The following is a 15505-nucleotide window of genomic DNA, read 5'->3' as shown; positions in this document are numbered from 1 at the left end:
GAAGAACAACACTGCAAAGTTCTGAGAATGGCTGAACAGTTCCATATGGAACATTTGAAAATTCAAAAAAACGCATCAAATTAACAGATTACGCCACCATATTCTTGAGGAACACTTTTCCACCTATTCAGTTATTACCACAGGTAATGTTTCACCCACAAGACGTCAGCAAAAGACCGATCGAGCTTATGAAACCTCGTAAACACAAAAAGTGTTAATAGAAAATTCGCAGTAGCAGTGCAGAAATAATTCGGTTTTTCTCCAAAGTTGCCTGGGCTGCACGAGAGCCCTGATGTATTCGCCGCATTCGTCTGGAGGAGAAGCGCGTCACAGAGCGAGCGCGACGCCGAACCATCACGCGCCTACTGGCGAACACAGATGATCGTCACTAAAATGCACGCGCTGTGGCGAGCTCTAAACATTCCGGTGAAAACACACGCGTCCCGCGCAGGTGTCTGTGTGCGTGGGGTACAATGCCATTAGCGCGGCTAAATTCCTACCTGACGTGTCCCAGTCCACCGGCGAAAGTGTTCGTCCCCCGCAGAGACGCTCATGTAGCAGAGGGACAGCGTGCAGACTGTTGCCAGGGTCGAGTGGGACAGCTCCGTGGCAGTGCATGCAACGGTCTGTTTTCATCTCGTATTAAACCCGCATCTGTTGTGAAATTCCACGTCAGCCCGTGTTACAATTCGGCGACGCAAGTTGGCGTCACTCGCACGCGGAATGTCCACATGCACGTGCGTGCCTTGCCGGACCGCATCCGCACTGCAAAAATTCCACTTGGTGGCGGCATCGCAGCCTGACTCCAGTCTCGTGGAGCTGGAACCGATGGTAGTGCGGCATGGCTGCCCGGTACATACGCACACGTGTGACTACTTGGCTCTCTGGGCTGATTCAGCAGTTCCGGAGAGATTGATTGATGTGATTGTTGATGCACAGGTCTGGTTGCCACGTGCATCACCTCTCCCTTTATTCTGGCTTTTAATGAACCAGTCAAGGGGAGAAAACTGCCAGTATGTAAAGCGAAGAGTTTACAGAAATATTCATGGACATCACGAATCAAAATATGGAGGTGATTTAGTTATCAGCACAGATCTTAGATCACATTGGGACAAAGGCAGTATTTTATTATGTCTCAACAGAATATATAGTTACAAAACAGTGATTTTCTCAATCCAACACGCTACACTGAAGAAAGTCAAAGTGTGTTTTTACAGCATTGGTAGAATTTAAACAGTAGCTTATTTGGCATAGGAATTCTCTTGCAAGGCCAAAGGTGTCGCATGTGTGTCCCTGAGTAAGCCCTGGTGCACGCTGGCCTGCGGCTCTCCTCGGAGTGTGACATCTCCCCGCTCGTGTGGATGTGCCTCGCTGCCCTTGATACCTTGGCAGAGAGAGGCCACAGACAGACTCTGTGAGCTGGGACCACCTTCGCCTGTAGTGTGGTTTATGCATCTCCAGTCCAGTACAGTCTGGTCCAGTCTAGCAGTCCAATGCTAATACCATCATCACTGCACATATTTCTGGAGGAGGAACTTTATAAAATATTTTCTTTACATAATTAGTGGGACACTTTAAACAGTGTTATTGTAAGTATTCCTTAAAATCTAAAACATTGGCTGTGTGCTAAAGGCTCTTCAGGCTATTTTTAAATTTAATTTGGAGTTAAGACAAGGCATCTATAAAAAGCACACTTATTGTTCTGCCTTCCGAACAGAGTGCTACAGCACCATAAAAAGTCATCCAAGCAAGATTAGTGAAATTTATATACATGTGTAACCTCGCTGGAATGTTCTGATTGTGAGGTAGAGATGTTTACGTTTACATGCGTGCACACACACACACTCCCTCTGTCTTGCTCACACACATCCTATTTCTCTCTGTATATCTATTTCTCTCTCTCTCTCTCTCTCTCTCTCTCTCTCTCTCTCTCTCTCTCTCTCTCTCTCACACACACACACACACACACACACACACACACACACACCCTTACACCCTTTATTTGACTACTGTGTAATTGTAGGTACTAGATTAGAGAAGGGCATTTATTGTAGATCCCCTGTGCAGGTGCTCTGACTTACCTGTGGGACTGCGTGTGTGAAGTTAAGGGGTCCTCTGACTCACCTGTGGGACTACGTGTGTGTGAAGTTATGGCATCTTCTTTTTGGTCTTGACAAGGCCCTTCTCTACAAGGCAGCGGTAGAACTCCTGGATGTAGGTGTACACACACTTCCAGTCCGGCTCTCGCATGCGCAACAAGTCATTAACATCCAACAGGGGAGGACATCCAGCCAGCCTCCTGCACACACACACACACACACACACGTACACATAAACACATTTACACATACATACACACAAATGCACCCATACGCACATATGCAAATGTAAATTGTAGTGTACCAAATCATCTCCTTATGTTTTATGTGTATGTATATTATGTTTTGTTCTGATATATATTTTGTGAGCAAGTTCCACATCCTGAATTCCAATCTATGCATATAGGTCTATATGGCAATAAACTGAACTAGATATACACACACACGCACACACAGCAGAGCGTGACTGAACAGGTTGCAGGTTGCTCTTACTCTGCCGTTTTGAAGGCCTTCTCAAAGTTAGCCCTGCGGTCATACGGGTCTAGGGTGCAGTACTCAAAGCCCTCGGGGAAGAATCTGTGAACCAGTGCACAGAAGGCCAGGCCATCTGCCCAGCTCGACGAAAAGTTCTGGATGTTCACACCCTGTGCAGGGGAATAACAATGCATATGTCTGGTGTGCTTGTGCATGTGTGTGCTTGACTGTGCTCAAGGACAGTGCTCGTTGTGAGGACAATATTTATATTAGAATATTCTAAGTATACAGAAAGACCAAAAAAGCCACATGCAGGGTGAGAACCAGCGAGTATCAAGCTTAGTATCAAACCCCCAGGCTCACCTCATATGATTTGGTCTTGGCTAGTGTTAATCTCCCGCTGCAAACCTAATCCATATGGTTTGTTCTTGGCTACATTTAGACCCCCCCCCCCCCCCCCCCGCCCTTACCTCATATGGTTTTTTCTTGTCTAAATTTAGACCCCCCCCCCCCCCCCCGCCCTTACCTCATATGGTTTGTTCTTGTCTACATTTAGACCTCCCCGCCCTCACCTCGTATGGTTCTGTCTTGGCTCTGCACCAGTCTAGCAGCATCTGCTTCACATCTTTGGTGTTCGGACCACCGAGTGCCGATCCCCGGTGAACTTTGACCCCAGATGGAGGGGGATGAGCTGGGCTGAGTGTGAGAAAGAGAAGCGTGTACCGCAGCACTAACTAATGACTCTGCCCCCTATGCGCACACCTGCCACACTTACCTGCCCGCGGTGTTCATGGAGGACCCTGCTGGTGATGGGCGTAGAGATTTCTCCTGGGCTGCTTGGTCACAGCGAGGAAAACAGGAGGAATAAGATCAACTCCACAGAACAAAGAATGAACAGAAATTTGGGACACCGAATACCAGACTGTCTGTGTAACTGATGGACCAATTGACTGACTGCGAGGTTGCAGTAGGCCAGTGACAGTTGCTGTAACTATAGCCTGTTTTAGTGATCGACCACTAAAGGGCCATGAAGATATTCAGAGAGCAGAGCGTCCGATGGCTGATTTTTCTGTTTGTACTCTGTGCTTATCAACTAAACATATCAAATAAATGTCCAGAGGTAGTAAAAAAAAAAAACTAGCAGGGTGCCTGTTATAGTACAGGGCTCTAACTAGTGTGCTCATATCATCTAACAAATGACTAGACGTGACAATAGTGAGATTTTGTCTCTCGTATTGTTAAGATAATTATGCCAAACTGGTGTACATGTGGAGGAAGAGAGAGACATGCAAATGTGCGTGCAGAGAGAGAGAAAAACACAAACACAAAGTGCAGAAACTATGTTAGCTAGAAAACAACGTTTGTTTCTCAAAACATTGTTGGCAAGTTGATAACATTAACACTAGCTTTCAGAGTCCTGTTAACGTAGGCCAACAAGTTAAAGCTCCCATCAGCAAATGCAACCGACTGTAACTAACGTTGGGTATCTTATAACTGTCAAATCAGTCGCTTATGATAGCAGACAAGAACACTTGTTTTAGTTAAGACAACAACAATAGTTGAGACAAGAACGATAGTTTTTGAGCCCTGTAATGTAAATGTAGGCATGTTTTGATTATGGGCCTGGTGAGTGCGTTTCCCAACTCTGGTCTTAGTGCTGCTCTGTATGTGACAGTTTAATGTTCCACCCGTTCCAGCTCCCAGAATTCTGGAGAGGAGCTAATGTGTTAGCTCAGTGCTAGATGTGTGTGTGTGTGTGTGTGTGTGTGTGTGTGTGTGTGAAGGGTAACTCACTGTGTGCATGCTGCTGGGTGCCACTGGTGCTTTTGGCAGGGTTCTCGTTTGGGTTATGTCCTGCAGACATGCCCTGCTGACGCAGGTTTTCCCGCCGTGCTGCTCGCTCTGCGTCCCGCAGATCTGTGAGCAGGACACACCACCCACAGCCCCAACAGAGGAACAGACAAATGAGGGAGAGCTGGTGGAGCGATAAACAGGCCATCGGACTACAGGACGTTTCTCAGGCTGTCGGACTACAGGACGTTTCTCAGTCCTGCTAAACACAACATGCACATTCAGTCAGCCGCTACTGTGGCTGGCATCTTGCTAGTAGCACCCACTCAGATCATCCACATGTAAAATCAGATCCTACACACCTAAAATCACAACCTACACATGTAAAATCAGAGCCCATAGAAGAGAAGCAGTAGGCATTGCTGTGTGGATTACGCTGCCAAGACATGATTTAGGTCTGTGTGGGGTAGTCTGTGTTGGGTAATCTGTGTTAGGTCGTTTTTGGGATAATCTCTGTTGGGTAGTCTGTGTTATGTCCTCTGTGGGATTGTCTGTGTTGGGTAGTTTGTGTTAGGTAGTCTGTGGTATAGTCTGTGTTGGGTAGTATGTGTTAGGTAGTCTGTGACAGTCTGTGTTGGGTAGTCTGTGGGATCATCTGTTGGGTAGTCTGTGTTGTGTAGTCTGTGTTAGGTAGTCTGGTATAGTCTGTGTTGGGTAGTCTGTGTAAGGTAGTCTGGGATTGTCTGTGTTGAGTAGTCTGTGTTAGGTAGTCTGTGGTATAGTCTGTGTTGGGTAGTATGTGTTAGGTAGTCTGTGGGATAGTCTGTGTTGGGTAGTCTGTGTTAGGTAGTCTGTGACATAGTCTGTGTTGGGTAGTCTGTGGGATCATCTGTTCGGTAGTCTGTGTAAGGTAGTCTGTGGTATAGTCTGTGTTAGGTAGTCTGTGGGATTGCCTGTGTTTGGTAGCCTGTGTTAGGTAGTCTGTGGGATAGTCTGTGGGATTGTCTGTGTTGGGTAGTCTGTGTTAGTTAGCCTGGTGATAGTCTGTGTTGGGTAGTCTGTGGAATTGTCTGTGTTGGGTAGTCTGTGTTAGGTAGTCTGTGGGATTGTCTGTATTGGGTAGTCTGTGTTAGGTAGTCTGTGGAACTGTCTGTGTTGGGTAGTCTGTGTTTGTCGGCCGACCTGTGTCTCACCCCTTTTCTTTCTGAGTAGGTCTCTCATAGCAGCACGAATCCGTCTTCTCTCCTCAAAATCTACAGCCTTATCCAGCTGTCGTGTGCCACACATACACACACACACACACAAAGAAGGAACAGTTAATGAAGACAATAAATGTATGTTCAATTTAAAATGATTAATGTTCACTGAAGTTCTATAAAAGTTTTAGGAATGATAAATGGAGGACATTTTTAAAAGTGTTTGCATGCACACACAAACACACACCCCCACACACAGTAACTGAACAGTATTCAAAACCTTTTCAGTCCAAAAAAGGAAGTGTAGCCCATAGCAGCTGCCTATGTTTGTCTATTTGGACAGAGTGGCGAGACTGGACTTCTGTGTGTGTGTGTGTGTGTGTGTGTGTGTGTGTGTGTGTGTGTGTGTGCCTGTGTCCGTATATTAGGACAAAGTGACAAGACAGGGCTGCTGTTTCTGTGTGTGTTTTTGTGAGTTTGTGTGTGAGAATGTGTGCGCATTAGGACAGAGTAATGAGACAGGGCTTGTGTGTGTGTGTGTGTGTGTGTGTGTGTGTGTGTGTGTGTGTGTGTGTGTGTGTGTGTGTGTGTGTGTGTGTGTGTGTTTGTGTGTGTGTGTGGTGCTACTTTCTCACCATGTCGTTCAGCACTTGCTCATCTTGGATGGCGTCTAGCTGCGCTTGTGTGAGTGGACCAGCAGGGGGCGCCTCTGTTTTAGGAGAAGCAGCGTCCATCGTTTCTTTCTTCACTCTTCCCTCTATCTGTGACTGCTGGGAGAAGAGGAGGAAGAAGGGATGAGAAATAAAAGAGGAAATAAAGGAGGAGGGTGTGGAGAGGAGGAGGAGGAGGGATCAGGGAGATGATCCCAGGTTTTCTTGCATGTGGGAATGAGTGTTTTCTTCTTGGAGGACACAATGATTCTTCCGGAACAAGGAGGTCACATTCAAACCCTGCAGCACCAGCTCGGGACTTCAGTCCCTCGTTTAGAGTGGAGTCAGGCTGAAACAGACAGTTTGGGGAGTTCTTTCTCAAATCCAGGGTGCAGGACGTTCCAGCTGCACGGGGCGGCGGGACAGGAATGCCTTGGCTCGGGTTGGACTTAAATGGAAAAGGTCAAGTGCAGAATAAACACACACACACACACACACACACACACACACACACACAAACGCATGCACGCACACACACACCCACACACATACACACACTCGCGCGCGCACACACACACGCACGCATGCATGCACGCACACACACACACACACACACACACACACACACGCATGCACGCACACACACACACACGCACACACACACACACACACATGCACACACACACACACACACACGCATGCACGCACACACACACACACATACACACACACACACACGCATGCACGCACACACACACACACACACGCACACACACACACGCACACACACACACGCACGCACACACACACACACACACGTGCGCGCGTGCACACACACACGCACGCACGCCTGATGAGGTAAACTATACAGCAGTCTGGGTACACAAGTCTAGTCTTTAAGTGCTTTTCCCTGCAAACACAACTGGCTAGAATAAACACACACACACACACACATGTATACATGCACGGACATGCGCACGCACACACACACACCCACACACAGCCTGCAGGACAGCATCAGATTGGGGGTATTCCAGTATCACAACTTAAAGCTGGACGTTACAGTATACTTTAAGTCAAGCCTGAGTTTACAGTAAACATTTGCATAACATCTGCATAACATATTTGAGTACACACAGCATCTATTTCAGCACAGTTATGGTTAGTGACATTTGTCTAAACACAAATACCCAAAACTATTTGAGTACTAGTCAGTTATTCCGAACACTGTAATGTGCCTTTTCATCCTTCTCAGTGAGAAGATTGATGAGGTGACCTGCTTCAGGTCACCTGAGTGGAGGAGAAAAGAGCTGGATCTCACCTGCGCTGGAGCACCTTGGGGAGCTGCTGTCCTGGACTGCTTATTGGCTGCTGGGTGCGGCTGCGTGAGCTCTTGTACTCGCGCACGTCCAGCTCCGCTCGCGCACTATGTCACTGCCAGACTGTGGGAGTTTTTCAGCGCCCTCAGGAGACCCCTCCCAGTCCAGTCCTGTGCCAGGGTCACAAGCAGGCTGAGAGGAGCTGCAGGAGGAGACAGGAATGAGGAAGATACGAGCACTAGACGTTTAGGTCCTGACAGACCAGTGGTTTCTTTCTTTCACAAGGCAGAAATGCATTCTTAAGTAAAACTATGCTAAAACTAGAATATTTCATTAACATGATACAAAGAAAGTGCCACCTTCAAGTGGCCTTTTTAAAAAATGTTTTATTTAAGATGCCAAAAAACATCATAGTTGTTTGTATCTGAGGTTTATCACACTAAGCCAAAACTGTATCTATGCCATCATTAGCAAAATGTTCCAAACCAGAATGTTTCCACTACTCACACCTGAGTTTATAATGTGGTCCAAGAAAAGATCCTATGTTGTGTGTTTTAGCAGATGTTCATAATAATTATGAAAGTGGTCCACCGAGTTGAGGGGAGGGGTCACTGCTGAGAGTGGAACTCTGCCTTATTAAGGCAAATCAAAGATTGCTGTTGCCTAGCACTGCTGCTGTTTACATACAAGACATCCTCTACTGTTCTATACACATACACACACACACACACACACACACACAAAACCATCTCTGTTTCAGATGTCAAAGCCAAAGTGTTTTTGAACTACTTTTTGACACTTTGACTATGAGGCTGAGATGATGGGATACGTCTTAGTGAAGTCAGAGGCTTGGGCCCCCCCTTGTGGTGCAACTTGTTTATTACAACATATTTTAACAGCAGGGGTACATTTATCATTGATGATTGAAGGTGAAGGTCGTCTGTGGCAAGTTTAGGGGCGTGTCATTTCAAACCTGGTAAAGTGAGTTTTTAGAAATCTACAAGGCTGTAGTTATTGTTATGAGCACTTGCTCATCTTGGATGGCGTCTAGCTGCGCTTGTTTGAGTGGACCAGCAGGGGGCGCCTCGCTTCTTTCTTCACTCTTCCCTCTATCTGTGACTGCTGGGAGAAGAGGAGCAAGAAGGGATGAGAAATAAAAGAGGAGATAAAGGAGGAGGGTGTTGAGAGGAGGAAGGGATGAGACATAAAAGAGGAGGAGGGGGTTGAGAGATGTGGAGGTAGGAGAAGGGAGCAGTGGGGGTTGGGAGATCAGCATGAGATCAGCATTTTCCTGTCAAAGTGTGCAACGAAAGGCTTTTTCATGAAAGGTAAAGACTGTGTGCGTGTGCGTGCATGTTAACAACATAAAACAGGAGACGAGAGACATTCATGACCCAGTATATTTACTCAGCTTCCTCATCACTGAAAAATACATAAATATTCTAAAATAATTAATGATGTACATCAGACCACCTTCACCAACATGGGCAACCATCCACGTGGTAGCAGCACGCTCACAGAGAAGGCCGTTTGTCCAGGTGTCAGTCCAGCTCATCCCCAGAGCCCTCGCTAATGCATTAGCCACATTGTGCTAGCTGTCTGCTGATCCCAGAACAGTTCGACCTCACGTTAAAGGTCCTCCTCACTGAACAAAATCTCCAAAATTCTCATGTTTGTTGTTGGCTGATGGAATTCAGTAAAAAACAAAAAACACAAACAGCTGACAGGCTGAATGTGAATGCGGAGTACGTCCTAGAATCTTCTAAGCATTCACACAGCACGGGCTCGTCAGTGCTGGGCTCTGTTTGGCTTTTGAGAGCTTTTAACATGTATAAAAAAGTGGTCACCAGCCCAGCACATGTACATATTGCCCCAATACCTTCAACAAAGTCACTGTAACAACAATAGTTCTGTACTGACAGAACTATGCTGTTGTCAAGAGTGCAATTTGAACTCTGCAGACATACAACTGCACTTAGGAAGCACACCATCGTGCAGGCTGGTGAGCCACAGCACGGGTGGTGGGCACTGCCCAACACTGCAGTATGCTCAGTGTGTCTTTAACAAATACAACTTTTGGGGGGCTTTGTGCTTACAGGAAAAAGAGTCCCAGTGGGGCATGAGAAAATGGCTAGCTAAAAGACAAAAACAAACAGAAATGCATCTCCGTTATCTCCAGATAACGTGATTAAACTGAGGCTTGTGTCCCGGTCCCAAACAAACAAGCAAAAAAAAATGCACTCATGTATTTATCAACACTTTAGTTATGCAAGCGAGAGGCTATAAAAAACACGTCCGTCAACACTGTCGTGTTTGCTGAGGCAAATGTTATGTCCAGTTTGAAAGTCAGAGGCATTACAATGTTTTAGTCCACGTTGCCTCAACTTCACCGAGCAGGGGAGCAGCAGGCAGCATGAAATGACCAGTGGATTTGAACCCCTTGTGAAATAAAACCACATTCAGGGGGAAAAAAAAGAAAAAAAAAAGACATATCGTTTCCAGTAGGTGGCGACATAACCACATGACCGTCCCATGCATACAGTCCTGCTGGTGACCTCTGTTAGCGTCGCTGTCCAATAAAGGAACACAATATAAAAGTCCCCGAAATCCATCCTGCAATAGGATGTAATAATACTGTCTGGGGGGAAGTCAAGTAGAACACAAAACATGAAATTAAACCAAAGAAAAAACTGTGGTGAATGAGATAAACCAGAGGAATCACGTTAGCTTGGCACAGAGAAGTTGGAACCACTTTTAATTTCCGCTGAGGCCACACTGTGCAAATGATGTGCCCGCCTCCCCAGAGACCACGTCTAATAATACCACGCTATAATGAGGATTATATGCACGACACACCAACTGTGTTTTTTTAGCAACTGATTAAGGACATTGTTAAAATGCCCATTAATGCCTGGAGGAAAAAAGAGCAATGCATGGCTAGAATACTAACCACAAAATACACAGTGTGAATCTATTAATATTAAAATATAATCACGTAAAATATGCACGAGTACAAGCTGTCCAGGAGCGTAAGGATCAGCCCGTTCGGGATCACTAGCTGGAGCCTGTGTTTCAGAGAGTTCATCTTATTTTCACAGCAAAGCTACTGAAGCTCATTTCATTTGCATCTTTATCCATATGGAAATGTAAGTTTGGAGAAATACACATGCACGCACACACACACCCACCCACACACACGGAGGTGGCCCATGGCTCTGTCCAAAATCAATTTCCTATCTGTGCCAAAATGGAGATCCAGTGATCTTGCCAGTCCACAATTTATTTAAATGTAAGCTTGACAGAGAGCCTCAACAAATTCAACACCCTGTTTGTGTGGCGCTCACCATTTACCAGCTCAGCTGCCCTAAGACCATACCCCAGCCCAGCTAGGGTTAGGGGCAGAAGAGGAACGGCACCTAAACCCTCCACTACTGTTTGTGCTGCTGAGTAGCCATCATTTTACCTGCCCGTGTTACACCCACAGGCACGGCAGGTTCACAGTGGAGACGACAGTCAGTCCGTGAGGCGGCCAGATTTCCGATCCTTCCGCATTCCTGCAGGAGTGAACGTGGACCTGTGCACATCCGAGTGTGTAGGATATTCGTGTTACCTCACGAAAATGGAGGTGATTTTTTTAAAACTAAATAAATAAAAGGCGTGCGCTAAGGTCAGCGGCGTTTCTACAGTCTCGGTCACTTAAAGCTAACGGCAGCGGCACAGCGTGGAGGCAACGCAGCGCTGCCGTGACTCATCCGGCGGTGCTCCCTCCCACATCCAGCCCAACCCCAGCCCAGTCGGTAGGGCCGCACGAGCTAACCCGCTCTCCAGACTCCCAGCCTGATGATCTGTCCCTGCTCTGTTCAGTCCATTTTCTCATGTGTGTGTTTCTCTGTCCTCCTGTGTAGAACGGTTTCTGGAGACAGCTCCAGAGACAGTTCTGGAACGGACTCCAGAGACGGTTGTCGGTCATGGTATGGTTCTGAAGATTGTTCAAGATATGATTCTACATCATAGTACAGTTCTGGAGATGGATCCATATAGTGGCATACTTCAGTGGACACTTCTAAAGACGACACTACAGAGAGTTCTAAACTTTCCCGGGACGGCCCAGACGTCGATTCTGAACACGGCTCTGGCTCCTGCCGCTGTTCTCCGTCATCGTTCTCCATGTCCCGGCGGGTCCCCGCTGGCCCTCTGGCTCGGCGTGCGTCCAGGTAGCCGGCGATGAGCTCCGAGTTCTGGTAGATGATCATTCCAGAGAGGGTGAGCGCCGCGCCGGCACAGCTGAGCGCCGACAGCTGGCTGCCGAACAGCATCTGGGACAGGAGGAGGTTCCCCACCATGCTCAGGTTGCCCAGGATGTGCAGGGTGACAGCGGACGTCAGGCTGATGACGCAGCAACTGGCCAGGTTGTAGAGCACGGAGCCCAGGCAGCTGAGCAGGATGAATCCCCACAGGCGGCGGTCGTAGTGCTGCAGTGCCTGCAGACCCGCCCAGTTCTCCAGCGCCAACGCAGCCACGGCCAGGATGAGGAAGCTGGGCACAGCCATCAGGTAGAGCAGGAAGACAGAGGGAATCTTCTCCTCCTGTAGCAGGATACCTGGCCAGAGAGAGAGAGAGAGAGAGAGAGAGAGAGACAGAGACAGAGACAGAGAGAGAGAGAGACAGAGACAGAGACAGAGACAGAGAGAGAGATTTCAACTTTATTAATCAATTACGATATAAACAAGCACACGACATTCAAACACACCTTACAATTTCTAAAAGGAAAAATACCTTTTTTTTTTTTTTTTTTTTAAATCACCAAACCCACTTCTCATCTTTCACAGGGCACAACACATCATTCTAACCCCAAATATTTTCAAAAGTAATCAGATCATTCATAGCAGAATAAAACTTAAAATCTAACATTATACGACTCTTCATTATACCAATACTGCTGTCAGTCTGGCCTTCAATCACACACTTCCTACTGACCCACACTGCCATAGATTACAAGGAAATTGTGCATTCTTCTTCTGTGTGTAATTATACCCACTAATAAAAGGAGTGCTGATGTAGAAACAAACACCAAACTGGTCAAAAATCATTACTAAGAGGCTAAACAAAAGATGTCAACCTGGGACTTTCCATAAAACAGTGAAAAACTGTTTCCCTCGTGGCACAATACGGACACTCAGGACTCCCAGCTGGGTTTAAAACTGGAACAAAAGCATTAGCTGCTACTATACCATGTAGAATTGTAAATCCACTAGAAATCACTGTAAGGCCTCGTCAAAGGTGAGCACTTTCCACGCTGTTAAACCCTTGTCCCAGAGCCAGTTTTTTGCACCAAGGGGTATTGATCCTGCCCTTTAGTTTATCTTTATTTAACACTTTAATACAGGCTCTGTAGAAGGTCTCCCAGACACCTGCTCCAGAGCCGTGTTCTCAACACCAGACAGAGAATATGTGATTCTCACAATCCTCAAGGTCAGGTGTTAGCGACCACCTGGGGAAGGTCGCCAACACAACTAGCGCTGTAGACGGATTAGACCTGAGCAGAACACATGCTTCCTTGGTTAATGCAAATCTCCATTTACCTAGAAGTGGTGACATGAAATGCAAAGAGAGAGAGAGAGAGAGAGAGAGAGAGAGAGAGAGAGAGAGAGAGAGAGAGAGAGAGAGAGAGAGAGAGAGAGAGAAAGATGTATTAATGGGAATTAAGTAATTACACATTCCCTTTGGAGGTAAATGCCAACTGCTATAACACTGGCTTGTCCGCGTATCACACACTGAAAACTCGCGCTCACGCTCGGACAGCAGGGAGGGCCGTTGGACTCTAAATAGCCCTGAAATGTGACGCCCACCCGGTGACTTGTAGGGGTATTTCTGGACAATCCTGAAGCTCTGGGGAGGTTCAAGAAAAACACACAGACCTTCAGGGAAGGAAACCACTCTCTGTTTCACCCACATCACCTCTCTATCTTTAGAAAAACTTTTCCAACTTTTTCAATCAAACTGCAGCTGTAAAGTTAACCATTTTGTGATTTTAAAGCTTTTACTGCTGATGTTTCCAAAAAGTCTTATCCCCTTTAGGGGGGTCTTATTTCTCTCTCCCCCCCCCCCCCCCCCCCACACACACACAGTTCATCCTCTTTAGCTGAATATTTTGTTTGTGTAAGACAAATAAGCAGGAGGGAGCAGACGTGCGGTTAGCTCTGTGCGAGACAGACCTCCGCTTCCATAGGAAAACTTAATTGGTGTATGATGTCAGTCTGTCGGTTACCGGAGATCATTTCCGTTCCGAGACGCAACGGCTAGAAATGTTCCCGAATGATTCCGTTACGGTTTCTACTTTGGTCCGTAACCAACCTTAGTCAAAACAAAGTAAAACCCGAATGTATCGCGTAAACACAGTCGCTTTCGCAGCGCTACTCACTTTGCTGGATGCTCTTTACACCTCGCAACAAGGTTGCGGCGAGGACGCAGAAGCAGCCCGTCTGGTCGAACTGGACCTCGCCCAGAATACTGAAGGACGCGCCGAGGCAAATGGGCATCATTGCGGTGTACTTGAGGACGTGGTGCTGCTTCCCGAGGACCAGGGATGATATCGCCAGCGTAAATATCGGCGTGGTGGTGTAGATCATCTGCGCGAAGGACAGTTGCACGTAGCTGAGCCCCACGTTACCGAGCGCGATACTGGCGCAGAAGGTCAGGCTGAGGAGGAGCACCTTGCGCCTGACGCTGCGGGTCAGGTCCGGTCCATCCGTGCGTGTGCGCCGGGCCACCCAGTACTTCACGAGTCCATAGTCCACCACTACCGCCGTGAGCATGTGCAAAGCAGACAGCAGCAGCGGGTATCTGAAGTTGTACACGGCGAATATCCACTTGTTGAGGCTCGATATGGTCGTCCCCGTCACTAGCCACACGACCACGGCCGACAGGAGGTGCAGTATTTCGCCGGGGCTGCTCCTCCGTGTCCCGGCGGCCCGGGATGGCTCGCGTTTGGAGGGGCCATCGGGGCCGATCATGTTCGTTTCATCTTCGCGTCTGCAGGGGAAATACATCTTGGTTTCGCAGAAGAACAACAACAGTGCATCCCTATTTTAACACCACACCGATCCTACACCAGCCGTAAACTCCGGCCGGTTCCTAGTAGCTTCTGCATCTCCTCTGATGCTTTTGCACGTCTTCCCTTATTTACTTTGCTATAGCAACAACGCCCGTTTTGTTGAGGCGGAGAGAGGTACCGCCTGCACGCTCGCATGCACGTGCTGTTTACCGAAAAAAAGGGGGCAGATCACGCGACTAGCGACTGGAACCAGACTTAAACGGCGCTGGTCAATCCCACGTCCCTAGATGAGAGAAATATTCAAAATGTTAACATCAATATGCATGTTTGTCTGAGAGTGTTCATGCAGTCCTAAAGCCCGTGCAGCAGCCGGTCTGAACCCGACAAACCTTGCCGTGAAGCGGCAGCCGGGATGCGCATCTCTGGTCCGCCGCTTTGCGAAGGACGCGCGCGGCCTACATCCGCCGGTCGTGGACACAGCGCTGGCGTTCCCGTGCAACGTTAGACACGATGTCAGCTCACCCGGTGGCGTTAACCGGCCAATTCACGGACGCGCAGTCGACAAAAGCCTCGGTGCTCGCGTAACTGAATGCGAGCTTCATGTTTGTTTTGTATTGTGTTTGTTTGTATCGTGTTGTTTATAAAATATTGTTATGTCTTAGGAGCGATTAGATGAACTATGCTCGGCTGCGCAGTTTAGGACATACACAAGACACCGGTAACCAGCCGGTAACCGGACCGAATACCAGCATCTTAAAGATAGAGGCTCGTTTAACGACCTTTTCGGAGTCCGTCCGATTATTAAATACCAAAGTAATTTCTGTAATCTTACCTCGTGCTGTTAAGGCTGGATGAACGAGCGTCCTCGAGTCCTTCCAGTCGCTTTTGCTGGCAGACCGTCGTGACCGGATCATATGTGCGC

General features: G+C 47.6%; 2 protein-coding genes across 5 annotated transcripts; both read right to left on the bottom strand.

The window, feature by feature from the left end:
* Positions 1-1122: 1122 nt before the first annotated feature.
* smtna (smoothelin a) lies at positions 1123-7605 on the bottom strand. The gene is made up of 9 exons (XM_035535778.1): positions 7532-7605; positions 6196-6330; positions 5558-5633; positions 4368-4490; positions 3349-3406; positions 3146-3269; positions 2592-2743; positions 2125-2299; positions 1123-1384 (listed from the first exon to the last, which is right to left on the bottom strand). The coding sequence occupies exons 2-8, from the start codon at positions 6292-6294 to the stop codon at positions 2149-2151; spliced, it is 783 nt and encodes a 260-aa protein (XP_035391671.1). The 5' UTR covers positions 6295-6330; positions 7532-7605; the 3' UTR covers positions 1123-1384; positions 2125-2148.
* Positions 7606-8911: 1306 nt separating this feature from the next.
* On the bottom strand, positions 8912-15500 carry slc35e4 (solute carrier family 35 member E4). 4 transcript variants are annotated; one of them, XM_035535925.1, is made up of 4 exons: positions 15416-15500; positions 14794-14866; positions 13951-14561; positions 8912-12129 (listed from the first exon to the last, which is right to left on the bottom strand). In XM_035535925.1, the coding sequence occupies exons 3-4, from the start codon at positions 14540-14542 to the stop codon at positions 11390-11392; spliced, it is 1332 nt and encodes a 443-aa protein (XP_035391818.1). In that variant the 5' UTR covers positions 14543-14561; positions 14794-14866; positions 15416-15500; the 3' UTR covers positions 8912-11389. The 4 variants fall into 4 exon arrangements, with proteins under 4 accessions (XP_035391818.1, XP_035391817.1, XP_026874893.2 ...); XM_035535924.1 differs by having other exon boundaries at positions 13951-14866; XM_027019092.2 differs by lacking the exon at positions 14794-14866.
* Between the last annotated feature and the right edge of the window lie 5 nt (positions 15501-15505).

Source organism: Electrophorus electricus, chromosome 17 (genome assembly GCF_013358815.1).
Source record: "Electrophorus electricus isolate fEleEle1 chromosome 17, fEleEle1.pri, whole genome shotgun sequence".
Taxonomy (NCBI): domain Eukaryota; kingdom Metazoa; phylum Chordata; class Actinopteri; order Gymnotiformes; family Gymnotidae; genus Electrophorus; species Electrophorus electricus.
This window is presented reverse-complemented; position numbering and strand designations above follow the sequence as displayed.